This window comes from Antedon mediterranea, chromosome 9 (assembly GCF_964355755.1).
Source record: "Antedon mediterranea chromosome 9, ecAntMedi1.1, whole genome shotgun sequence".
NCBI classification, from domain to species: domain Eukaryota; kingdom Metazoa; phylum Echinodermata; class Crinoidea; order Comatulida; family Antedonidae; genus Antedon; species Antedon mediterranea.
This window is the reverse complement of record NC_092678.1, coordinates 4,631,631-4,658,143: the sequence shown is the minus strand read 5'-3', so window position 1 is coordinate 4,658,143 and position 26,513 is coordinate 4,631,631. Positions and strand designations below refer to the sequence as shown.

The following is a 26,513-nucleotide window of genomic DNA, read 5'->3' as shown; positions in this document are numbered from 1 at the left end:
TCGATCATAATTATTAATTTTTATGTTTTCATCTGTCATTACAAAAAATAAAACATTGTACAAAAGTCACAATTCCCTCTCAAAGAGTATTTATTGAAAATACACAAGATACCAGCCTAACTGTATAGTTGGATGAGAATATTTTGAATAAAATACCAAAAACAATGTTCTAAAAGGAGACTATTAATACGTTATAATAGTATACAGCATTTAATAACAATAGCAGGGGTACTAGTAGGGTTACCAATTCGGTAATGAAACGTAGAATAACCCCTCCAAAAAATCCTTGCGCCAAATAGTATTGCATGCAAACGAGATACAATGCTGTCATCAATCTGAAAATCCACCTTTGACCTCATTGTTCCATAAAGAACATCCTCATTTTTTTAAGTTTTAAAAAACAGTGGATCTACCTTACCTACTTTTATATTTTACAATAAGAATGCGAAAAAAACACTATTTACAAAACACAGACAGAAGCTGATCAACAACCTTCTACAAAAGGTCAAAGGTTACAGTAGTGAGATTGAGATTTATATTAAATACAAAAACAATATATTTGTGGTATATGTGGTATTTACGATAAATGGATGGTTACCACGGTTCAACCTTATGGCAGTAAATTGGACAAGTACCAAATATAACTTGGTACGAAATTTGGCACGAATTAGATTATACTTATACTTGCATGAACAATGGATGTACTGTATCAGTCTTGTGTCCAGAGTTTTCTTAAAGTAAGTTTTCTCAATCCGATTCAAATTGATTTTGAAAACATATTTAACAATTCACAACTACTGTACTTAAGAGAAATAGAAAACAAAAAATGCCAATTGTCTGTTGTAATATAACCCAATGACCTTATGTTACACTTACAGTCAGCGAAAAAAAAAAACATAGAAAAATAAACTGTTAAGAAGAATTGTCTACAAACTGGGGGATACTTTTAATTAAACTCAAAACCATGGCCATCTTTTAAGAAGAAATCCCCAAAATAGTATATTTTTACAATATTTACAAATCATCATCTTTTAACACTAAAAACGACACAGTGCATACATACACCATTATTATCACCATTATCCATAATAAGGATGGTGTACTATAGACTTATTTGTTAAACCAAGCCATGTGAAGATGCAGATCAGGTTCACACACAAGCAACTTGCATAAAAAAGCACAAAATAATAACTAAAATCAGGCATTATAGCATTGAGGTACTAAAATGAATGTCATCACACTTTGCCTCATGTAGCTAGTGATGTCATCACACCCTCATGTAGTTAGTGATGACATCACACCCTAATGTAGCTATTGATGTCATCACACCCTCATGTAGATAGTGATGTCATCACACTCTCATGTAGCTATTGATGTCACCACATCCTTCTTCATGTAGCTATTGATGTCATCACACCCTCATGTAGATAGTGATGTCATCACACTTTGCCTCATGTAGTTATTGATGACATCACACTCTCGTGTAGCTATTGATGTCATCACACCCTCATGTAGATAGTGATGTCATCACACTATCATGTAGCTAGTGATGTCACCACACCCTTCTTCATGTAGCTAGTGATGTCATTACACCCGGTCTCATGTAGCTAGTGATGTCATATTAAACCCTGCCTCATGTAGCTAGTGATGTCATCACACCCGGTCTCATGTAGCTAGTGATGTCATATTAAACCCTGCCTCATGTAGCTAGTGATGTCATATTAAACCCTGCCTCATGTAGCTAGTGATGTCATATTAAACCCTGCCTCATGTAGCTAGTGATGTCATCACACTCTCATGTAGCTAGTGATGTCATCACACCCTCCCTCATGTAGCTAGTTTACAGTAACTAATCATTAGCACTACAGTTGTACATATTATCTCCTTTTAATAAGGGAGTGAAATAAGCCTTTATACACTGAGCCAACACAGTTGACTAAAGCTCAACTTACAACAAGGATATTGACATTCGATAATCGTTTTGTTTACATGTCTGTTTACTAATCTAAGTCGTTAATACTATTTACAAATAGGTTATAAGTCTCACTTAAAAAAACCTACAATTTATCATACATTAATTTGAAATTCAACCAAATCAAATTGCTGATCACTTATCTTAATGTTTACCAAATTCAGGCGACCCCAAACTGGTAGTGGGTTGAAAGGTCAAATTAACATGTTGGTTGTTACCAGAACGGGGGGGGGGGGGGGGGGAGATACACATTTCCAGGAAGATCACAAAATATAATACTGAACTGACTCCAGTTATGATGTCAGCAAAGGGTAAAGTGAAACGTTGACATAAGTAGTTATATCTTTAAAAACATAGTATTTACAGAAATTGATTCTATTCAAATTATTTATCAATTGTTCAACCAAGTAAAAAGTTCATGATTGGTTGAACAGATTGTTACTTAGCAAATCAGCGACATCATCTCATGCAGTGGTAGCTTCATCTGACTTCACTTTCTTAGTGGGTGGTTTACTGTGGAGAAAAAAAAACAAACATTTACTTTTAATATTTAGTACTGTACTTTAAATATTTTTTTTTATTTCTTTTCGTTGACAGGAAAAATAATGGATTATTGCAACTCTTACCTATCACCTGAATTTGCTGGACGCTTGACCGTTGTCTTTGATGCGGCCTGATTATCTTGTAGCCACCTTACTTGCGTTGCTGGACCATACCTGTAAACAAAACAATAAACATACAAGGTTTTTTTAATCTATCCATCAGCGAGAAACTCACCAATTACAGGACGGATAAACTATAAATTATCGTGCCCATAAACTAAGTCTCATCTGAGGAGGAGTGGAAAGAGTTGTGGTCAGAATTTAAAACCTACCCTTTCTCGTTTCTGGCAGCAATCCTAAAGATAATGGCAGGTTTGCTTGTTTGATCAATATGCGCCGTAGTTAGACTGGAAGAGCTTACAATACAAGATGGGTTCGGCCCACAAAACACACGTACGAACGCCAGTTGGTTGGTTTGTTTTTGTTCAATGCCAGGAGCGTTACGTACAGCAAGGTAAACGGAATACTCTAGGATTTCACCAGCCGTGTTTGTCGGTGGTTCCCATGACAAGTGAGCACCTTCTGAACTCTGAAATATAAATAAACAAACTTGAAAGAGTGTTCTAACAATTATGGACAATTCCGATGTAAATGTAGCTAGTGATGTCATCACACTCTTATGTAGCTAGTGATGTCGTTAGTAAACTTAACCATACCTTGCTGATACGAATAGCAGATGGTGCACCTGGATAGCCAGGTAAACAAGTCTTGAAAGCCGAGATCTCACTCCAAGGTCCCCTGCCGCAGGCGTTTATACCGGAAACACGGAACTTGTATGCTGTTCCAGCTTGAAGGTACTGCTTCTTTAAAGTACTATGATCTAGCACACTTACAACATCAATGTCCTGTATAAGAGAAAAATGGTTAGTGAGGAATGATCTCGACTTTGGATTACATAAGCTTGGTTCCCACTAGAACGTAACGCAAGGACGTAAACGCAACGCAAGCGTTTTAACCAATGACAAGCGAAGTTATAGACAGTTAGCAATCAAAAGCGAATAAGTCATCGCTTGTGATTGGTCAATTCACTTGCGTTGCGTTACGTCCTTGCGTTGCGTCGCTAGTGGGAACCACGCTATAGTTGGAAGGCAAAAGAAAATTCAGGCTGGGTAACAACCTCACAAGCATCCTAACAGAACTACACCAAAGACTGCTACCAATATACTTACGTCATCATTGCGTTGACTGGCTTCTGATGGTAGATGGTAATAGCTCACCACCGTACTGGTCGTCTTTATGATGCCAACATCAAACCACTGGTTGGCAGAGTCCTTTCGAATTACTATCTTAGACGATGGCTAAAAGATTAAAAGACAACAGAAATTATAACTACCCACATAAAATGAAATCTTCTCCTTCAAACTGAAATATTTGATAACTTTAATTCAAGTTTCAAAATACAATTGACACACACAAATTGACTTACAGGAGGTTGTTGTGGTTTTTCTGTCTTCACTTGAGGGACACCATTGGTCACAGCTGTGCTAGCAACAGGTTTTGGCAAACTCACACCAGCCAATGATGCTATCGTCATGGCAATTGACTTGGGATCATTATCTGTAGAAAAGATTCAGAAATTGAATGGCATATTAGTATTCTGCCATAGCTAATTTGTATGGATAGCAGGTATGTACGTTAAGCCATCTTGATCCAACCACCAGCAAAACATGGGTCCCAAGTGTGTGTTAAGTCTTGGAAGATGATGACAAAAGCAGCAAGTAAACACGTACCTGAAGTAGAAGAGTTGACATCTTTTTGTGGCGTGGCACCATCAGGTGCTGAGGCACCAGTGACATCTACTTCCATTGGAGTTGCTGCTTCTTGGTTACCATTTGTTGAGGTAGATTCTTTACTGTCTGGTGCGGCAGTAGTGTCCATTGGAGTCTCCTTATTAGCATCAGCTTCTTGCTTTATTTCTGCAAATAAGAAAAATACAAACTATGCATTATTAAAGCAAACATATAGTGAATATACTACTGTACTACTGTTAAAGATTAACCTATAGTTACATACCAGCCTCACAATTGTTAGTACCTTTTGTTTCTGGTTTTTTCATCTCCACATCTGTCGTCTTTGCAGGATCAGCTTTCTCTGCAGTGGCAGTAGAAGGCGTAATGCTGGTAGTAACAGTAGGGGTAACGTTGGCTGCATCAGTATTTGTAGTGGTAGTAGGTATCTCACTAGAAGCAGGGTTAACAGTTGGAGCAGTGCTGGATGTAGCACTGACAGCAACACTAGGTGTGGCAGTGCCAGTACCACTTGGGGTCACCGACACAGGCTGTCCAGCTGCTGCCGTTGTTGTAGTCGAAGGGGTCACAGCTGTAGTTGTGTTCTCCGTGGGTACAGACGTAACAGGTGTACTAGCTGCTGGAGTAGTTACAGTTGCAGAAGGGGTAACGGATGTAGATTCTGTAACCATGCTTTGTGAAGAAATTACAACACCAGTTGTTGTTGAAGGAGTCGTTAGTACTGCAGTGACTGCTGTTGCAGTGGTAACTGCAGCTGCAGTGGTAAGTGCTGTTGCGGCAGCTGCCGAAACGGATGCCAATGCTTTGTTGTCAAGCAACGTTATGGTTTTAACCGTTGGTTTTCCGATACCTTGTTTTGCAGAAGCGGCTTGTGCGATGCTGGAGATAAGCTTTGCAGCAGCAGCTGTATTGGAGACAACTTGTGATGCCACACTGGTTGAGCTGCTGGCTAACTGTGGTTGTTTTATCGTGAAAACCCCTCCCTTTGACAGAACCGAGGACGCCAAATTTCCTGAAATTCCAGAGGCGGCAGCGGAGGAAATAGTTTTCAGAAGAGAACTGGTAGAGAGGATGCCACTGCTTCCCTTTGGAATGATCTGAATCGTCTGACCCTGTCCGCTACTACCCTGTGGTGTCACAGCTCGGATGATTGTGATTGGCTGATTAGGACTACCAGCTCCAGATGTTCTTATAGCTCCAGTCACTATGGAGCTTCCCGGTTGTGTTGTGATAACAATCTTTGGTCTGTTGATGATACGTGTGTTGGTTGTCCCCGTAAGCATTTTTGTCGTCACTGTAACAATCGTCGGTCCTTTACCACCGCCTAACTTGGTAGCAGACGACACCGGTATGGTTTTTAAAATGGTCTTGCCTTGCTGCGCTATACTGCTGATTCCCAAGAGTGTCGGTGCCTTGTTTCCTATCTGTGTTGTTGGAGTAATGATAGTCGTTGGTTTGCCGCTGGCGTTTGTTGTTGATACGAGTTTAACAATGGTCGTACCAGCCACACCGGACTTGGCAGCATGGATGCTGGATGCGGACGAAAGTAGGTTTGATGCCGCTGAGACGATACTCACACCTGGTTTGTTCTGAACTAAGTTCAACTTCGGCATCTGGTGTAAAAAAAATAAATAATTAGAACAATGGTTAAAAACGTCAACAAATTTGGTATCTGGAATATTTAATAACTACTGACAGTAAGAAACAAACAAAAACAAACATGAATCAATAACATGGAATTTCCATGATTTACAATTCAGTAGAATGTTTAATTACCCCAGAAATAGTTGTGTTTCCCATAGATGTCCGAACTAACGTGACGGTCTTGTTTGTTCCAGCAAGAAGGCCAGTCATTCCAGACTTCTGTATGATCTGAATAGGCTTTACGGTAGTGAGCCCTGCATTCGATGTTGACTTTGCCATCACAGTGATAGGCGTGCCACTAGAGTTTCCTGCCAACTTAAAAGTCGTTCCCTGCGAGTGAGCGAGTCTCATACCCTGTGGAAGGGTGATGACAGTGGGCGTGGTACCCGCGGTACTACCCAATGATGATAAGATAGCCTTGGTTTGTGTACTCGGCGTTGTGGCTGTGCTGGCTGTTGAGATCTTTTGCGTGGCAGCTGCTGCAGCAGCAAGGGCTGCGATACCACTCATTGCAGATTGGTTGGTGGACACTGGTGCAGTTGGCATCTGTAATACAAAAATACACACATATATTTCTTAATGTTACTATTATACCTACAAGTAACAATCTAGCTTTGCCAGCAATAGAAGCACATTCATTATTGCTTAGGTGGGTAGACATTTGTTTGACATAAATCCTGGTAGTACAGCTAGATGCGGCATACTGGAGGTAAGAGCTGACATTGGCATACTTTAAATACTCAGTGGCGTCTATTATTATCAATATCTTACCTGTGCTGTAGTTGTTTGCCCTTTGTTTCCAAGTAACAGTTTGACAGCATTTGAGGTTGATGATATCACAGGCTTTGTTTTAGGAGTTACTAATCGGAAAGAAATACAGTAAAATTAGTAGAGTAATAAATAATCTAAGCTTTGACAAATTGATACTCAGTATTTTATGAGGTAATTATCTTAGAATATTCGGATAATATAATAATTAAGTGTTCAGATCTGCTCTCTAAAGGAACGAAACAAAATATAGTTTGTATAATATTAAATGCAAGTTACCTTTTAGGCTTGGGGAAGCAGTAGAAGTCTGTGTTGGCATCTCATACTTCTGAAGTTGAAGCAGGTAGGCATCAGCTATACAAAATGATTAAAACTGTAATTTATTTCCGATATTTTAACACGCTTTAACAAGTACATTCTTTCTGCCATCATCTACCGAACCAGGACTAAGAACTTAGCTTGGCTTACTAACCACCAAGCTATAGATCCACTATATTATTACTGTATTAGATTTTCTTCTTCTAAACATAATTTCTTTAGTATTGCGGTTGAGTTTATTTATGAAAGTGCAAACAAGTTTCCTAGAGCGACTAGATAATGAAGCAGCCTCCCCCTTAAATAATCTAAACTACAGGAAAAAAGATTTTAAAATTCACTTACCAATAGCAATGCTTCCCCAACAGACTTCCAATGTGTTAGTGCTTGCACGTACAAGCTGAACTCTAGAGGGCGCCTGAGGCTTTTCCGTCTCGAGAAACCAAAGATCTTTACAACAAACCTAGAAAATTGTATAATTATATCACTAATTACAAATATAAACTAAAAGTCAAGAACATTTGTAGTTATGCTAGTTTGTAACCTTCAATGTAAAACCTACATTATCAAACTTTATGTGACAAAAATGTGATGTGCCCACATATGGACATGATGATGTCATATCACTAGTATATTTGGGTATTTGGGCACATCAGACATGTTTGATAGTGTAGACAGAGTTTAACATCTGTCAATGTAATTGAGGAACTTGAATCAAGTGTTACATGAGTAATACGAATTATGGCTCATCATCTTTAACAACATACACATTTTTAACCTCTCCATATCCAACCAATTTTCCTGTACATAAATATAATAAATCTATATTTGCCAGAAAATATGTCTGCTTATTCCACACTTTTCTGGGCCTAAATGATCCCAAAAATCTTTATTACAATAGTTTTAAATTGGACATGTTTACAGAATGTGTGTAAAGTTTTCCTCTTAGACACAAAAACACACCTGGTTGTTCCAGGCTTTTCTATAGCCATCTCGTCCACTCCACACAAACAGCCTGGAATGAATGGCAACAGAGCAATGTCCCGCTCTAGCCCTTGGTACTTGATCTTCAAACACTTCCATGGCTAGAGGCTCCCATGTCATCGTATCTGAAACAAAGTTTACATACAAATACTAAAAATTTTATACTTAAATTTATAACTAAAAACTAAATTTGAATAAAAAGACAAAATATACAAATTATAATAATCTAATCAAATTAATTAACAGGATGTTGCAAAAAATTATTAAAATTGTTTTAAATAATGTAATTTTCAGCTTTGATCATTAAATCAAATTATCAATCCTAAGATTAGGACTGTACCATTATATTTTAAGGGGTATGTCAATTATTCATACATAGAGCAGAAATGAATACCTATATTCGGGCACATACAGTAATGTAAATAACAATTATCCTATACCATTATATTTCAAGGGATGTTAATTGCATACAGAGTACACTTGAAGTTAATCTATGAATTATTATATCAAATTGAGACACACAATCTAAAATAAGACTGTTCCATTATATTAAAGGGTGTGTCAATGCTGAATATAATCCTGAACACAGCCAAATTTTATCCCATATATCAATTGGCTAAGACACTAGGTCTTTAATGTATGTTGAGTTGTTGGAAAAATCATGTTGAGTTACGGTACATGTAAAAGCAATGAAGCGTAACATTCTAATGAGAGGAAGTTGAGAGACGCACTGGCAATTGAAATGTACAGATTAATTTCACACTTGGGAATTGATTGCAGACTTCACTTTCAATACTATTTAAATTTGAAACAAGTCAATACATTTACATCTCAAAACACTACTAATGAATTACAACCATAGAAAATGATGAACTTTAAATCTAGTGTGGGTTACCGGCAAATTGTTATATTAAACGTACTTCTGGGACAACTACTTTCAATGCAAATTAAAGGTAATTTTACATATAAAAAACTAGTATGATGACAAGTGTAATCATGCCATCCTGCGTACTGTAGTACAGACATGGTTTCTATTAATTTGTGCATTGCAAACAAAATCATATACTACATATCCTTGAAATAATTACTTCTTTTAAAATAAATACACTTATTTAAATTTACAATGACCTGACCTTGTTGAATTATTCTTTGCTTAAGCATGTATTGTACTTTAGTTTAATTTGTGAAATAAAACAAAAATTTACTGAAATTGTGTGTATTCTTTTAAATAGTACAAATATTTTATCATAATAAAGTTAGGTGGCCAATAAAAATATGTGAAGATTTACCCAAGTTGAGCGAGGCAAGCGTGTTGGTGCATTTCCACTCCTTTTCGTGTGTTGCCACTTTGACGTCGTCCATGACAAGTGGTACCCATCCACCAAACACAAACATTCTAAAAATAGAAAAATGGTAAGTGCTTAATTTCATCTCGCCTACTGTCTGGATGTAGGTAGTAGTTCCCTATATATCCCCTTTGCTGTACACTTATGCTAAATTTAATTTAATTTGCTAGGGTTAGTTACTGTGTAGAATATCTTGTTTGGATGAGCTAGGCAAAATTATTTTTATTAGACAATTTAATAATTCAGGTTAAATTATTTTAACTTAAAATACTGCCCTTCCAATAGTAACCTGACTGCTTAGTGGTGGTGTTTTAGTAATTTCACAAATTAAATAAATTAAGTTAAGTTATTCTTACCGATGGCCAATCATAGTAGCCGAGTGCAGACTTCGTGGCAGCGGTGCCGTACCATGGATGTCGGGTTTAATCCATGTGTTAGTATCTGAGAACAAATATTAAAATCAATTTTAACTACAGTATAATATTTCATGACAATGATAATAATACAGTATTACATCTCTTTGTTTAATTTGTTAAATACATTTTTAACTGTACTTACCACAATTCAGTTGCCACAAGTCACCAAGACGACAACCACTCATCCCTCCATATATGATCAAGCGAGGGCGTTTTCCATCTTTGCCTACATAAGAAACTGCTGTGTGCGACTCTCGGGGTGGTGGTGGCTCCCCATTTGTAATTGGTATATTCCAAGAAAGAGCAGAATTTGAAACTCGTACATCAAGAGTATACAGATCATTTAAATACCTGAAAGAACCAAGTTTGACTTTAGAATGCTCTATTTGTCTTGGAGGGGAGTCCAAGAAAAATTTTTATTTTTCGGGTTATGTTCTCCCCTTGAAGGGATAAGGCCTATGTCGGTTTATCCAGGTAAGCTAGACACGTAATAGACTACAATAATTCATTAAAAATGTTTTCAATATATGTAACATACCTTGGAATATTGTTTTTCGGGTCGTCACTATCGTTGGCCAACCCTCCAAAGAGATGAGCAGACCCATTTACTAGGGTGTATGTGTGACCAAGTCGAGGACAAGGTGCCGGCCCGTTTCTGGGTGGTTTCGGTTTAAGTCGCTTCCATTCCCAACGACTGGCTTGTAATTCATACAGCTCATTTGAATATTTGCCATATTCTACCATTCCACCAAAAATAAGTAAGCGTGTGCCATCGCAGACGAACCCATAGGCAGCGCATCCTGGTGGGATGTCACCTCGAACAGCAGGCACAAACCATTGGTTATTTGCTATAAAAAAATCAACAAATTATCACATCTGAGAGTTAAATAACCTTTTTATAAAATATTTAATAAAGTTAGTAAAAGTGTCTATAAGGTAATAAATAATGACTAGCAATTTAGAAAAAACAAAAATTGTTTATTTTACTAAGTTTTAATACAAATTGTGTTTTTTTTTTCATTCATATAATCAATAATATGATGATTTTAATAAATTTGAATTAATTAACTTAACTAAATAATAAAAATGTAAAAAAGTAACATTTACACACAAGTCACAAGTAAACATTCAAACAAATAATATTAAAACAATTTATTTTAAATTCTAAATATTAATTACACATTAAACATATTCATAAATTATTGTAAAAAGTTTGTATTTTAATTACAGTACAGTATATTAATAAAACTCAAAATAAGAAAAAGGTGCGCCAGAAATATAAATAAAAAGAACAAAAAAATTTTAATAAATAACACATTCTTATTATTATTACACAAATTGTATTTAATATTAAAGAAACTGGCAATTTAAATCGTGTAATTTATCGTTTTAACAATAAAACTGAAAAGATCAACAAACAAACAAAAACATAGTGTCAAAAATATAATGACAAGGGCCAAAGCGATTAATTCGTTGTGTCAAAAAGAATAATGGCGACCGCCATCTTGGGCGCCATTTTGAAAACCGCCATGTTGAAAAATCGTAAACTGCTAAAAGTTTAGGAGACATTATTTTAAAATCAAGAAACAAAAAACTTACAATTACAAGTGCATAATGATGTTGGCCATAATTGCCATTGCTTACGACTAATAATACACTAAAAAACGTTCGCCAAACGATAAAAAACCAGATGTAAACATAGAGAAGATAAGATAGACGCTCCACACACAACAACGGGCGCCGCCATATTGAATTCAATATAAACATTGTTTTAAACACGATCTACACGATTTAACGGAGATCAAAGCCAACTACTTATTTATTGAAAATAGTTTTATTGTCTGACAAACTTAAAACATGAAGTTAAGAGCCTATACATTAACTAATCTTGAAAGTTCAACATCAGCGTCGAATGACAACAAACCCCAGCCGCCATATTGCAATGACGGAACACCATCGAATTTTTAAACTTACCTGTGTTGTAAACGTGTAGTTCATCAACGATCCCTTCATTACCACCACCAAAAACAACCATTAGATCTTTAATAGCGACAGCTCTGTGACCATGGCGAGGCCTAGGACAAGGCCCAGAGGTATTTGTTACCCTCTTCCACTTGAGTATGGGTGCCGCCATGTTGTTTCTTACCCACAATACTGGGAGGGACGCGAAGAACCCGTATGGAGTAAACAATCCTACTAGCCTCTTTCCTGTTATTTAATTTATACTAATAAAAAATACCAAAATATAAGATATATCTTTATCTTAAAACATTATATAAAAATAAATTTAGATAATATACTAATTCCACTGAAAATATTTATGAAAACAAGTAAATTAAACGTGTTTTTTAGTTTTTCTAAATTCATCACAAACACTGTGAAATTCAATTAACTAAATAGAGGTCGCTGTTTATATTTTAAACGGTGGCTATAGGCCGCCCTCTATAGCATAGAATAACATAAAGTACTCCTTAAAGATGTATTGCCCCCAAGAAAAATAATTTTTACAATTTTTTTGTTGAATATGGCATTTTAATGTCACACAGTAGTTATCCACTTTGACCAAAAATAGGATCTAAACAAAATTTATTTACCTGAAAAAACTGTAATTTTAAGAACAATATTCAAATTGGCTGCCAGTCAATGGATTTTTGGTTGAATTTAACCATTCAGTATGTTATTTTATAAGTAAACATTTTTTTGATCTACGGAAGTGATTAACTTTATTAAAACTACAAAAAAACCTATTCAAATTTTTCATGTTTTGGGGGGGACAATACATCTTTAAATACTAAAACAACGCACTTACAAATAAATTATTATGTCAGATGTTAGCCACCCCCTTACCCAGTACATTACGTTAAGCTGCATTACATATCCTCGCTGGAACACTGAACGCCTACGTAGATCCTTTCTCCCATCTGCTATGAGGCATTTTAATGTAACGTGGAAAAGATAAACGTAAAAAGTATTTTAGCTGTATTTTTAACTCAATTTGTATTTTTTGTACCCTCTTTTAACTTGTTCTCAGTTTTATGTTATTTTATTCTTTTTTACTGTTTGTGCGACACTGTTTTTAGACAATTTTAATGCCATTCATGAGTTTGACAATAAAGTTTATTGAATATATATTGAAAATGAATGCAATAACTTTCACTTATTTAATTAATATTACTGAATTTATACTAGATTATTATCATAATTATAATGGCAGGCCCACAGTAAACCGTATCATATTATCTGTATAGGTACAGAACGAATTTAGGATAACTTATTTAGGATAAATATTGACACACTTTATTTTAAGCCCTTATGAGAAAGCGCGTTCTTTATTAAATTTATAATAAAAATACCTTAATAAATATTCTTTTTATTTTAGTAGTATATTGTTGACCATTATCATTGCTAATTAATATGATCATTAATAATATAATCGCCATAAACAATTATGATGTATAGCATGAGCAATTAAAGTAATCGTGGTACCACGAAAAATATCGTTAATGCAGAAAACAATCGTAAAAATAAAAAGAAACATTTCAACCACAAATGGTTATCATCATTATTATCTATTTATTTGGTTCGCACACACAGTGTGCTAAACAATTTAACTCTCTGTACAGGTACGACGACGGGACAAAATATCGACCAATATTTAACATACATTGCTCCCGCCGCCGACGACACAAGCAGCACAACAGCTATAAAATTCAATACAATTTACCTTACAACATCATTTTACCATGTTAATATACATCTTTAACAAATACTTTAATAAAAGACCAGCTTTCATTTTGACCCTCCCATCATTCGGGATTTTTCAATTTATAGATTAATAAGTAGGGCTACCTCCGTTTTTATCCCAAAACAAAAAGGTTCATGTTTTTTATGCACGATGCGTAATTACTTCGAAAAGACAATACTCTATAGTCTGAATGAACCCTTAAAAGACAGTCTGAACAGACTCTTAAAGACAGTCTGAACAGACTCTTAAAGACAGTCTGAACAGACTCTTAAAGACAGTCTGAACACATTAATTATACAGTAGAAACAGTAAAAGTCTGTTACTGTTTTTGTATCCAAAGCACCGGTTTTGACATTTTAAAATTTAAATTCAACTTACTTTTCACGAACTAAAAAGGTCATTCAAGTAATGGAACATGTCTTAATGTTCTTTATAAATTACTTCACCAATATCATAAGACAACTTTAACCATTTATCTTATAAATGGTAGTGTTTGAACAAAAGTTGTCGCTTTTTATATAGCAAAGTAAAACGATTATTTTGCCTTTTAGTTGCTGAAATATATTAAATCACGAAAGACAGCAAAGTTCGAAAACATTTATCAACCAAGAACCAATCAAATGAAGTCGCTAGTTAGAATGCTGAAACATGATTGGTTGATACCCAACCAAAAATTACATAGCAACATCCAATGATAAGTGTTCTTATAATAAGCAACTAAAACCTTGTTTGACATGATTGGTTCGTGAAATCTTAATTTTTACTAAACTTAGTACTTTTTGATTTAATTTAGTCAACGGGATTGGAATGCTATTTGGTGTATTAAAAACAGCACACTAGGGGATTTCAGCAGTACTACTAAATTTAGAGGGGCACTTGTATTGAGTGCAACATGTAGAGTAGAGGGGCACTTGAATTGAGTGCAACATGTAGAGTAGAGGGGCACTTGAATTGAGTGCAACATGTAGAGTAGAGGGGCACTTGTATTGAGTGCAACATGTAGAGTAGAGGGGCACTTGAATTGAGTGCAACATGTAGAGTAGAGGGGCACTTGAATTGAGTGCAACATGTAGAGTAGAGGGGCACTTGTATTGAGTGCAACATGTAGAGTAGAGGGGCACTTGAATTGAGTGCAACATGTAGAGTAGAGGGGCACTTGAATTGAGTGCAACATGTAGAGTAGAGGGGCACTTGTATTGAGTGCAACATGTAGAGTAGAGGGGCACTTGAATTGAGTGCAACATGTAGAGTAAAGGGGCACTTGAATTGAGTGCAACATGTAGAGTAGAGGGGCACTTGTATTGAGTGCAACATGTAGAGTAGAGGGGCACTTGTATTGAGTGCAACATGTAGAGTAAAAGGGCACTTGAATTGAGTGCAACATGTAGAGTAGAGGGGCACTTGAATTGAGTGCAACATGTAGAGTATATAATAATGATATAATGTCTCCCCCCTACTTTATAAAATGATATAAAAATGACAGTCAACCTGGCAATAAGTCTGGCAATAGAATAATGAGATTACTATTATCCAACCAATCAAATTATAGAATAGATTAAATCATACAACTTATTATGATAGCATAATAATAATTAACAGTTTTACTTAAGTTTCACACACAATTTTAAAACATATTTGGTCTTTAAAACAGCAATTGTAACTTTAGGCTTAAATTCTTGTTAGGCTCAAAAGTTGATCAACCCCAACTCTCCTGGCTTCTTTTGTCACAATAGGCTATCAAGTCATCAACACAGGCAAGTACTTAATTGTGCCCTGGACATGTATGTCTTGCTAAAGCTTTGAATTTGGGTGATTTTCATACAAAATAAAAACACAGTAGAAAGAAATTTAAAACACATTTTCAGAATGTATTCTAGAGTTTGTGCAGTTTGTTATCAGTCTCTCAAAATAATACTAAATAACCAAAATTCATAAATAAAATTTGATAAAAATGGTTGAAACTAAACAAATTAAATTTCAACACGTTAAATAAAAAATGTTCCTCTTAGATGAATATGTGTACATAGACATTAAAAAACCAACTACTTCTGGTTATTGAAACTTGGAATGAACAAGTAGTACAAAACTTACATAGGGTAAAGAGTGGGGATGGGGAGAGGAATGATTTACAAGGAAATGAGACATTGTAACATTTGGATTAGGATACCATTCCAATCACAAAGCATATTCAGCCATTTTAGAGGAATACATATGAGTTAAACTTCTTTAAATAGAAATAATTTGCTGAACCAAAACACTTTCAAATATAATAATTTATAATTTACAAATTTATACACAAAAACGAAATAGAAAAAGCAGACATCGTTAAGATTACAGATCTTGAGAACACAAACAGTACCGAGCTGCAACAAGACATCAACACTCTAAAATGAAAACAAAAAAAAACAAAATTGTAAATTTATTTGTTGCTATTAACACGTTCACTGCCACGGCGTATTTATACGTCAAAAATTGCGTGTCGCTACTTGCCAAGACAAAATACTACGTCAAAATCGTAGCACTTTTGTATTGTATGTAGAATCGCTGGCAGTGGTGATTGGAACAGGAATTATCGCATGGCAGTTTATGAATGATGTACGTAAACGATAATCTAAAAATAAATGTCATATGTTTGTTTGTGTTTATTCCCTCATGCATTGAATATGGTTGATACGATGGCGCCTTCACACTCAATATAATCATCTCAAACATGTCATAAATTGCGCTAATAGTAAATAAAAATAATAAAGGATGAAATGATTCAGTGTGGTTTACTGTTTTTATCTCTCTATGATAGGGTGGGTCAGAGGATGGGGGTTTTTCCCGCCATCGTATTTTGAATGACATCATGATAGTCTGTGACCAGATGTTACACTTTCAAACTGTAATTTAATATGTAAACGGGACTTGGCACTGGGACAGAAATTATGGAAAATGCCTTGGCAGTCAATGTGTTAATTTGTACAGTGAGTAATTGTAACTGTAAACTTCTGTATAACATTTAGGTCGTGGCTCCATTCTTAGCGATATTTGAAATACATTTTTCGTACCTAAAGACAAATATTATGAGCAGTCGTCATACTAGAGTACTGGAACCTTTTTTACGTGCAGATTCGTCTAGCGTTGTCTCGGGGGTGAGTGTGTTTCCAAGACCGGAATCCTCTTCTAAATGGCTGCCATCGCTGGATGATGCTGGCGTTGGGCTTGCATGAATCCTATATCAAAACAAACAAACAACTTTATTGGACATGTCTGTAAGGGAACTTTTATGATGTAATTGTATTTTTTGAATATTTTTTTTGTTGTGAAAGTTAGCAATTAGCCAATTGACAATAAAACCATTTCAAGCATAAAAATAGAAACATATTTCATCCAAAATGGTATATTATTATAGAATTCATATTACTTATTTGACGGCATTTTAAACTTGTTTAATTTATGGCTAGGATAGACATTTTAAAGTTAATAATTTCATAAATAAAAACATTTTTACATGAACTAAGAAATTTTACAATTTTTTATTAAAGTTTTACTTTGACCATGAAGACTTTTTTTATATTATCCCAGAAAAATAAAAACCAAAATACCAAAAACATGATATGCATATTTTACACACAACAATGTTCCCAAAAACCAAAATTATAAAATATACGCCTTTATTATAAAAGTGCTAAACTCAAACACCACCTGCTATGCCAATATAGAATCTTCCTCCAATCAAAGACCAAGTTATGGTTCAATAAGCACCTCAAATGGTCCTTAATTGGAGGCAGAAAATATACCAATAAATATATATAAATATAATAGTGATTGTAGTAAAAGCATTAAATATGAAAGCTGTAAGATAAAAAAATTATACTCGCGTGAATAAGTGTTCATATGTTTACATTCAAGATTGGTTCCCACTAAAGACGCAACTCAACTCAAGCAAGTTGACCAATGACATGCGACAGATTTAAATAATCTATCGCTTGTGATGCTAACGTCCTTGAGTTGCGTCTCTAGTGGGAACTAAACATTAGAAAACATATGTTTTTTAAAAGGATTTGTGTCTTATAAATCCGATCCAAACTTTTGAAGACAATTGTTATTTGGAGCACTTATACACGCGAGTACTTTAAGTGAGTTTGAGATCTTACATTGCCGGGTCGGAGGTCATGCTCCCATCATGCTCAATATTTCCTCTGCAATCTTTATCTTCTACATTGGTGAATGAATTAAGGCTATAGTGAATAAACGACAGCAAACAGAAAACCAACATAAAGTGTATAGCGATGACGATGGGGTGAAATTGTTAATGCGATTAAAGAGAAGAATAATGGCGTGACATTGAGCATTACAGCTCGCATATTGTTATGTTAAGATCGGGTTAAGTACACAATGTTAAGTAAGGGGCAGGTGGTTATATTATATAGAAGCGTTAATGAAAATTTAATATGAATTGTGTTAAATAATGAAATGGTAACAAGTTTATTAAATATTCAGTAACTGAATAAATATTAATGTAATTTAATTTATATTTTTTTTAAAATTAGCAAAAGTCCTTTAATTCAATTTGGTAGTTAATTTGTTTTTTCTTTGATAAATAATATACGCTCTATAAAGTTAAAATATGCCTGAATTAATATCGTAACCTTTAAACAAATTTAAAGTAAAGAAATACTGAAAAAAGTAAAAGAAACACCGAAAAAAGTTTTTGTATTTGTTAAAAGAAATTATGAAAAGAACCAAAAGAACAGAAGTATTAAAACAAATAAGGAAACAAAAACAAAAATGACAACAAAAAACATATCCCAACAAAAACAAGTAAACAAAAATAATTTAATATTTGAGCAAACTAAATAATAATTTAGGTATTTTAATTATTGTTTAATAAGAACTTTGGATTTTGGATCTTTACTCGGCAACGCAACAAATGAGGTGGTTATGAAAATTTATGCAATAGTTAATTGGTAATCCATTAAATTTGCTCAAATATTATCCAAGAATATAAAACATAAATAAAAACTCAAAACCTGCATAACAAAAGAAATCATAAATAATAATAAGTGATACAATAACTTTTTAATGTAATTTTTAGCATTTAAATTGTGTTTAATGTTTTCTCAATATTTGTACAGTAAAACAGTACACTGGAAAACATTGTATGAAAACCAATGTTCATCAGACATAAGATATAATATTATTCCCAGTAAGCGTGTTGTTATGTATATTATGATAAATAAGTATACTACTAATATATAGATATGAAATGCGATGTACCCAAGCTAATATAAGTTGCTATGACCCAGAAATAAACAAATTAATATTATAAATATTATATTATATTTAGAATGGTCATGTGACCTACCTGCTAGAACTTGAAGACCTATGGGATACCGCCGGTTCTGGCGCAACCGGTTCACACGTCATTCTCGCTACCGGTTGGTACATGGTCTTGCTTACAACTAAATTTGAACTGTATGTCGTTGTAGGTCGCACAATCATGGTCGTTGCCGTTTTAAACTCGGCAGGTTGCGGTTCAGGTATCGACTGTTGAACACTTATTGTACGATGCGACTGGGCGTACACAGAGTCCGCCATCATCGGCTCCGGTTGATACGGTACGTAATCATTCTGTGGTTGGTACTCCTGTTTGGCCATGTAATCATTCCTTGGTGCGTAATCGTTTCTTAACCGAGGGTCTTTATTTATATATTGGTCCTGATAAGTTTGGTGAGCATAATTACCCTGTCTGTCCGCATGTGGTGTTGCAGGGTCAAGATACTCCCTTGAATGGTCACTATAGTTCGATGACCTGTCACTATAATAATCCTCATGGCTATTTTGTCTCTGATAGTGATACGCATAAGCTGCACGTACATCATAACTTGATCCCTTAAAGTGACCATTTTCACCGTTTTCTTGATAATATTGCGTATTATCCTGTCGCGTACCATGATGGTAAGTATCTGAATACGCTTGACCGTTGTTATAGTAGTCGTACTGATTATCGCCATAATTTGACCGTTGATCATGGTGCCACGAGTTCTGGTTCGGTGGTGGATACCGCCCTCTATTAGGACTACTATGAGTACTCCCTCTATATTGTTCATGTTGCTCACTAGCATAATAATCACGTCTGTGCTGTGCATCGTGCACATTAGTTCGTGGATATTGCTGGGGTGAATTATATCGCATATCTTTTGAATAGCCCCCTCTATAGGAGGTAGTTCTATCGCCACTTCCTGTGGAGTACTGGTCGTCTGAAGAATAGGCACCATTCCCATCGCGAGTTTCATAAAGATGCCTCGACTGATCATTGTGGTCATATCTCGGTTGACGTGGCCTGTTATGGTGCCCTCTATAGTCTTTATGAGCAGGGGAATTACGTCGATACTGATCAGTCTCATCGGTTAAATGTTCTGGTGGTGCGTAATCTGAACGTAAATTACCAACTGAACCGTGTTTCTTAGGAGATTGACTTTGAACTTTTGAGATAGGTTGTTCATAAGTAATACCATCGTCACTATAATTGTATTCAGTTTTTTGTGTTTGTAAGTTAAACATCGATGAAGCATGCTGTCGTATACGCGGTTGTTCGTCCTCTGAACTATAAGTATTAGTAGATTGATAATTAACTGCATGTATTTTCTGTCGAGGCAATGAACTGTAGCTAAGTTGTTGAGGATGTGAATCATATGGAACGCTTTGTTTACGAGAAGAAGTATCACTAAAATCCGAGTTTGAGCTCGAACTACCCCTGAATGAATTGCTTTGACGTAGAACTGGTCTTGCGGTGGAATTACTAGGCGATGATGGAATGTATTGATTTACCATTGTTTTTGATCTTTGTTTACTGTTAGAACCACTTCGCTGCCGTGGTGGCCCGATCTCTGCGTATTCTGGACTAACTTTAAACTTTCCTCTATCTGTGTTTGCTGTATGAGCTGGTAATCCGTGAGGATTGCGTGGAGCTCTTCCTAAACTATGTGTGGAATATTGCTGTGGCTGGGGAAATTCATTATCAAATTCAATATCACCGGGGGGAGATTCTCGCGGGAGTGAACCATCTCTCTTTCGTGATCTTAAAGGAGACGGCAATGTCAAACCTCCGTTCAAGTGCGGTCGTGGCATCGATTTCGACCTTGCACGTACGCCTTTACTCTCAGTGGTCTTTGCACGCCCCCTTTCAGACTCGCTTTTCAATGCTTTCATTCCCTTAACATTATGCGTTCGTGACATTGGTGGAGTCTTGCTTGCTCGTGGCAAAGTGTTGTAACTGTTGCTTACACCTTGTGATGAGATCGGATCCAGTCCATGTTCCAGTCTACTTTCATTCAATTTTCCTTCTATTTCTTCCAACTGTGTAAAAATAAACGCAACAATTATATATCACACTGTAATGCACTGTTCTAAATAACTTTATGCCCCCAAAATTTTAATTGATAGAAATAGAACAATGTTTAAGACAAACATGTTTACATTGTTGAAACAAATACATTTGATAATCGGTTCTTTTAAAGCCCTTGGCTTTTGTAAAGGCATTATAGAAATGACAATGTTAACATTTTGATTGATTGAGATAAATTATTACCTTTTGTAAAGCTGATTTATAATTTTCTCTGCGTATTTTGCGAGATTTTTTATTCAGAGATGGATCACATGAGAGTCGTAGAGCGGCCTTGCATATGTTACTCTGAATCTCATGTTCTTTCTCCATCTGTGCAAGCTCTTTACTAAAGTCCTCCTGCAAAAAAAAGTAACAAATCTGATAAAATCTTGCATACCCAGTATATTTTTAGTTGTTTTCTATAGGATTGTCTTAAGTGTTATGTACATAGCTGCACTTTATACAAACACGCTTAATTATCATTAGTGTGAGTTTATGATATAAATAACTGATTCAATACCTCTGTACTTCCATTCATTAATTTAGCAGATAAAGTGAATGCTGTTCCGACTCTCTTTCTGATAACAGGTAACGTCTCTCCAGGTTCCTTTGGATAATCTGCTGGTAATTCCCCTAAAATTTCCTGAGAAAATGAAAACATAAAATGTTCAAATATACATCACGCTAACTTTCTCTATGATCAACAATAAATGAAAGACAATTGCCTCGACAATATAAAACTCTGAAAGCCGGGGTTAAAGATTGGAAATGCTCAACTTAGCCAGACAAACTTTATGTGACAAAAATTGTGATGTGCTCATATATGGACACGATGTCATATCACTACCATATTTGAGCATATCATTACCATATTTGTGCCCATCACATTTCTTTTGTCAAAATAATTTTACAGTGTAGACAGAGCTTAAGTCTCACTTAATAAACTTTAAAAAGTCATATTTAAGTTTACTTACTGCTTCTCTAAGACACATCTTCTTAAACTCTTCTTGTTTTGATTTTAGTCGTTCTTCAAGAGCTGCTTTTCTCGCTTGTAGTGCGGACACCATGTCCTGCTCTGCTTTTGCACTCATTGCAACCATATCTGCATTCACTACAAGAAAAATAATATAATAATTTATGGTAACAAAATAAACTGGTAATGTCAAAACTCTTCAAAAACTCGTCAAAAAGTACGGTAGCGAACTTTCCAAGAATCAATAAACACGAATAGAGTGTTAAGTTCCTAAAACTTCCTATCCAGGTTTTAAACTTACCGTTTACTTTCAGACATAAATAAGATAAACCCTGTCTAATAAGCAACTTTCTCAATGTGCTTTCTAGTTGTCTGTAACAGACCTCAATAATGCATAAAATATACCCGGTCGTCTAAGCATCTTGCAACTAAAGAATCCACTTTGGCAAAATAGATTGATATCATTTCACAATCTAAGATTCCAATTAGGATTCTAAGTACTCGTTAAATATCTACTTTCAATTTAAGTGTCAACACCAGGAACTGTTCCAAGATGGGTATCAAACCAGGAACTATTCATTTTCACATCACAGTTTGCACTACTAAACACACTACACAAGTTAAGAGTTCAAATTCGGTTAAAAAATAAAAATAATTTTGAAATACTGTAGTTCTATGACAAAATATATACAGTATTATAGGAACTAAATTAATAACTGGTACTGTTATGAGATTATACTGTCACCTCTCCCAGATTGAACATTTCGCACAATAATTTGAATATTTACGAAAGAGGGTCGTTGTTTCAAGGGGAAGTACAGTATCTAGGTAACCCTTGACATCTCTCTTCTTAATGAATAATTTACAGCAAGAATGAATTTAAGGTGAATTCTAATCATCACACAACAACAAAAAACCAATTTTAATCAATTTTTCATTTAGTTATTAGTGTCGAGTGTTGTTCGGAATATTCTTCTTCATTCTTGTCCCGTCAAATTCAATACAATAACAATTAAAAAGTAACTTACATGGATTAGCCTTCAATTCTTTTTGAATTGTTAAGCTATTTGTACTGCTGCTTGTCTCACTAGTCATATCGGAATTATTTGATGTTATAGAGGGTGTGCTTTGCGTTAAATCAGAAGCAATTTGACTAAAGCTTCTAGACATCGGATGTTGCATCTGAAAAAAAGGAAAATTGTAAGATTATAAAATTTATTGAAAACTTTTTTCTTCTTAATTATAATTTTCTATCACATGTAAAACTTATTTCCCATCATTGGTTATCCGCACTTGGCGGATAACCCCTTGTTATTGTCAGGATATTTTTTTTTTCTATTCTTGTTCGCAGCGTATCTCTAATTATGGTCAACATAAGATTGCATAACTTTGTCATAAGATTGACCTGTACAGTAGCTGTAGATGTGCAAGAAAATTTTGTTAGCAGCGTGTGTTAAGAGCGATTTTATGAATTTCAATGATTGATCATAGATTATAAACGAAAAGTAATTTTGAATTGACACTTGGTGAAAATTTAAAGTCATATCAAGGGCAAACTTTTTATGGATTGAAAATGGCATGTTTCACAAGAAGTTACGCACGCACGCGCATTTAACATTTCAAAATGCGCAAAATTAAGCTGATCATGACATTTTGAGCATGTCAAAAATGTCCACGCGCGCGAAAGATTTTTTGCGTAAGGTGCGCAAGGAGCATGAAAATCATGTGTTTTTCTCTTGAATTATGATTTTACAGCCTTTCCTAGTCATTTTAAAAAAGATTGACATCATTTCAATTTAAAATGATGTCATACAAACACGTCGATTTAGATCATTTGCATGCGTTTTAGTTGCAAAAGTGACAAATATTGTCAAAATTATGCCTATTTTGAATCTATTATAGCTCCTCAGGATCATCCATGACCCCCAATGTTTTTAATTTAATATGTAAGCAGATATGTTGTAGATATGAATTCATGCAGAATCTTTACCCCTTGGATATTATGATGTCATCGTACAGTATGGCCACACAAATGTAAAATATAGGATTTTTGTCTCTTTTGTTATTGCTCATCACATTAAATAGAGCGCATCTCGCTTATACGTATTCCATTTCGATATTTTAATACTGTCTGTAAATTTTAAAACTTGAAGAATCTGTTAAGAAATGAGATATATGCTATATCTTAGACCTTAATGGTCATCATCGGCATCTTTATAATAATGCTACAGTAGATTGGAATAAAAAATAGATCCATATTTCAAATCCAGACCAAGTTGAAATTAATTATTTCACGAGAATAAATAGCTAATAAATTCTAGACGTTAAGGCACAGTAGATGTCGGTTAAGTATGAGCAAACATCGTAAAATATCAAGCGTCTCTACGCAAAATTGTAATGAAATGGTTACCGCACTTCACACAAATTAAGATTGCCAATTGAATGTTATTTAACATTTCTTCAGGAGTACTGTATGGTTTACGTGATATTGTGGTTTGATAGTAATTTTTGGGTCAAATTCCAAAATATCTTTATTCAGTGATAATTTAATTTTTACAGTAAACTATGAAATATTTTTAGGGCAGGATCCATGGAGTTCAGCGCTAACTGTTCAAATCAGTCTTTCTCCATTTTAGAAATCTTGGATCTACTGCACCCTGATTCTTTGTCATGCAACAAATTGTTATGTTATTGTGGCTGACTTGTTCAAGTTGTTCATTTAGTAATTTGATAAACTTCACAGGAACAAGGAATTAATTTAATGTACTTTGAATATATCCTGTAATATTTTATTAAGAGTTAAGAGGAAGGAAAAAGTGATTGACATCAAAGGTTATAAAACAAAAGAGAATATTATTATTTATTATTAGCATATAACATAACAAAATTATACTGAGAAAAATAATTTATAATTTAGTATTACATAACACTACCCTGCACAGTTTTTCTATAGCACTCAGGATCTCTCAGCGATGTTGTACTGCATCTGTGTACAGAATATTACAATAATTGACCCAATAACTTTGCTACAATTTCTTTATTCAAGCATTGCCGCAGAATCCTTAGAGATTATTTCAAAATCTCAAGATTATACCATCTCTATATCCTATTACATCGTCATAGCAACTGCCGTAAAAGAGCATCAACGTTAAGCCACTTTTCAAAGTTTACTTACCCTTTCTTTTATTGGAATATTATTAACATCATTATTGAAGATAAGCTGTAGGAAGTATGTTATATAATACTGTATGCAAGAATTTGCCTACACATTTTAGATATGTTTTAGTATCGCTAATCATTATATGGATGGAGATTGGAGTGAAGGGGAGTTAGATGGGTTAAGCCAACGTGCCATCCAGAAGTCTTTTAAACAACCAAACATTATTTAAAACCATCGGTTTTAGTGAGGCAGATTGGGTGGCCTACAGGCCTACAATTTAGTTTATATTTGAATGCCATTTTCTATTTGTTCGGCTAAGCCCATGTTGTGATATTTGGACGCCATATTCTATTTGTCCTACAACTAAACTCAAGTTCTTTTTAAAACTTCTGCCCAGCTGAATGTTCACAAGACACCAAGAAAGTACCCTATTATTCCTGTTCAGAATAGCTTAAGCTCTGTTTACACTATCAAACTAGTATGATGTTTCAAAATATGGTAGAGATACTGTATCCTTAAATATATGGGCACATCACATTTTTTTTGTCACATACTGTACAGTACTGTAAAGTTTGATAGTGTAGACAGAGCTTTAGACCCTTCACACTCACCTTGCTATGTTTTCGATCCAAGTAGAATTGATGTTGGTTTATAGCCATACTCCAAATAGACTTGATCAAAACTGGCGTGCCATACCAGGCGTGTACGATAACATTGCTGGAACCGAAAGGCCGTTTAGTTGTTGATCCTCTGTGGAAATTGAAAATAAAAATAACAATGAAAAATATAGAAAGCAAAACTATAACGGCATAAAATAATAATAACAATAAATTTCTTTATTATTTTTACAAAAGCGTTTCTTATTTACACAGTAGAAAAATTATAAAATGGATTATTGTAGATTTAAATAATACATTTTAAGTAAACATGATATTGAAATAAATTAATAATGTAGGAAAATAAAATAACATTGTGTGAAGAAACTTTAGGAAATGAATGAAGAAAATTAAATATTATTATTAGAAATAATGCAGAAATCTAGAGTAACTACAGGTGTACATGCATGCATGTTTAATGACTATAAATAAAAAACAAATTAAACTTTTAAAGACACCCTATTATAACAAAATCAAATATATAAATTAACAAATTATTATGCCTTGCTTGCAGGTAACACTGTAAAACTGGTATTTGGATTCTTTATGGTTAATTTTTTTTGTTGAGTTGGTTTTTCACATAGTGGATCAATTTCGAGAAGTTTTGCCAAAATCCAAGATGGTGGAGCAGGAACTTTTTAAAAATCTTGTTGATTTGACATGGAATGACCCATGTACAGTTACTGACCATTCTATTGTTATCTGTTAATTTCCTCTTTCCATTAATTATAATCATTGTCATCATCATTATAATCATTTTTATCAACATCATCTTATCATTATTATAATTATGATTACAATTGCTATCACCA

The 26,513-nt window shown here is 34.6% G+C and overlaps 2 protein-coding genes across 7 annotated transcripts in view; both read right to left on the bottom strand.

Annotated features, from left to right (window-relative positions):
• Positions 1-51: 51 nt before the first annotated feature.
• On the bottom strand, positions 52-11,957 carry LOC140058526 (host cell factor 2-like). The gene is made up of 18 exons (XM_072104178.1): positions 11,770-11,957; positions 10,334-10,643; positions 9,938-10,146; positions 9,736-9,820; positions 9,323-9,429; positions 8,013-8,158; positions 7,395-7,512; positions 7,014-7,088; positions 6,738-6,826; positions 6,099-6,512; positions 4,609-5,935; positions 4,305-4,490; positions 4,001-4,131; positions 3,744-3,872; positions 3,231-3,419; positions 2,847-3,103; positions 2,599-2,688; positions 52-2,485 (listed from the first exon to the last, which is right to left on the bottom strand). Exons 1-18 carry the CDS (start codon positions 11,927-11,929, stop codon positions 2,437-2,439), a joined length of 4,071 nt encoding a protein of 1,356 aa, XP_071960279.1. The 5' UTR covers positions 11,930-11,957; the 3' UTR covers positions 52-2,436.
• A 1,286-nt stretch (positions 11,958-13,243) lies between these two features.
• Positions 13,244-26,513, bottom strand: part of LOC140059518 (uncharacterized) — a 64,273-nt gene continuing 51,003 nt past the window's right edge. For 2 of the 6 annotated variants that reach the window (XM_072105447.1, XM_072105449.1), the window contains 9 exons: positions 25,657-25,795; positions 22,914-23,067; positions 21,887-22,023; positions 21,433-21,555; positions 21,117-21,269; positions 18,891-20,884; positions 17,680-17,763; positions 16,591-16,755; positions 13,244-15,924 (listed from right to left, as the gene is read on the bottom strand). In XM_072105447.1, the coding sequence (XP_071961548.1) occupies positions 16,617-16,755; positions 17,680-17,763; positions 18,891-20,884; positions 21,117-21,269; positions 21,433-21,555; positions 21,887-22,023; positions 22,914-23,067; positions 25,657-25,795 (2,923 nt within the window). In that variant the 3' untranslated portion in view covers positions 13,244-15,924; positions 16,591-16,616. Of the gene's footprint in view, positions 15,925-16,590; positions 16,756-17,679; positions 17,764-18,890; positions 20,885-21,116; positions 21,270-21,432; positions 21,556-21,886; positions 22,024-22,913; positions 23,068-25,656; positions 25,796-26,513 lie in introns of those variants that run through there. The other 4 variants (XM_072105451.1, XM_072105450.1, XM_072105448.1 and 1 more) reach the window with 3 other exon arrangements.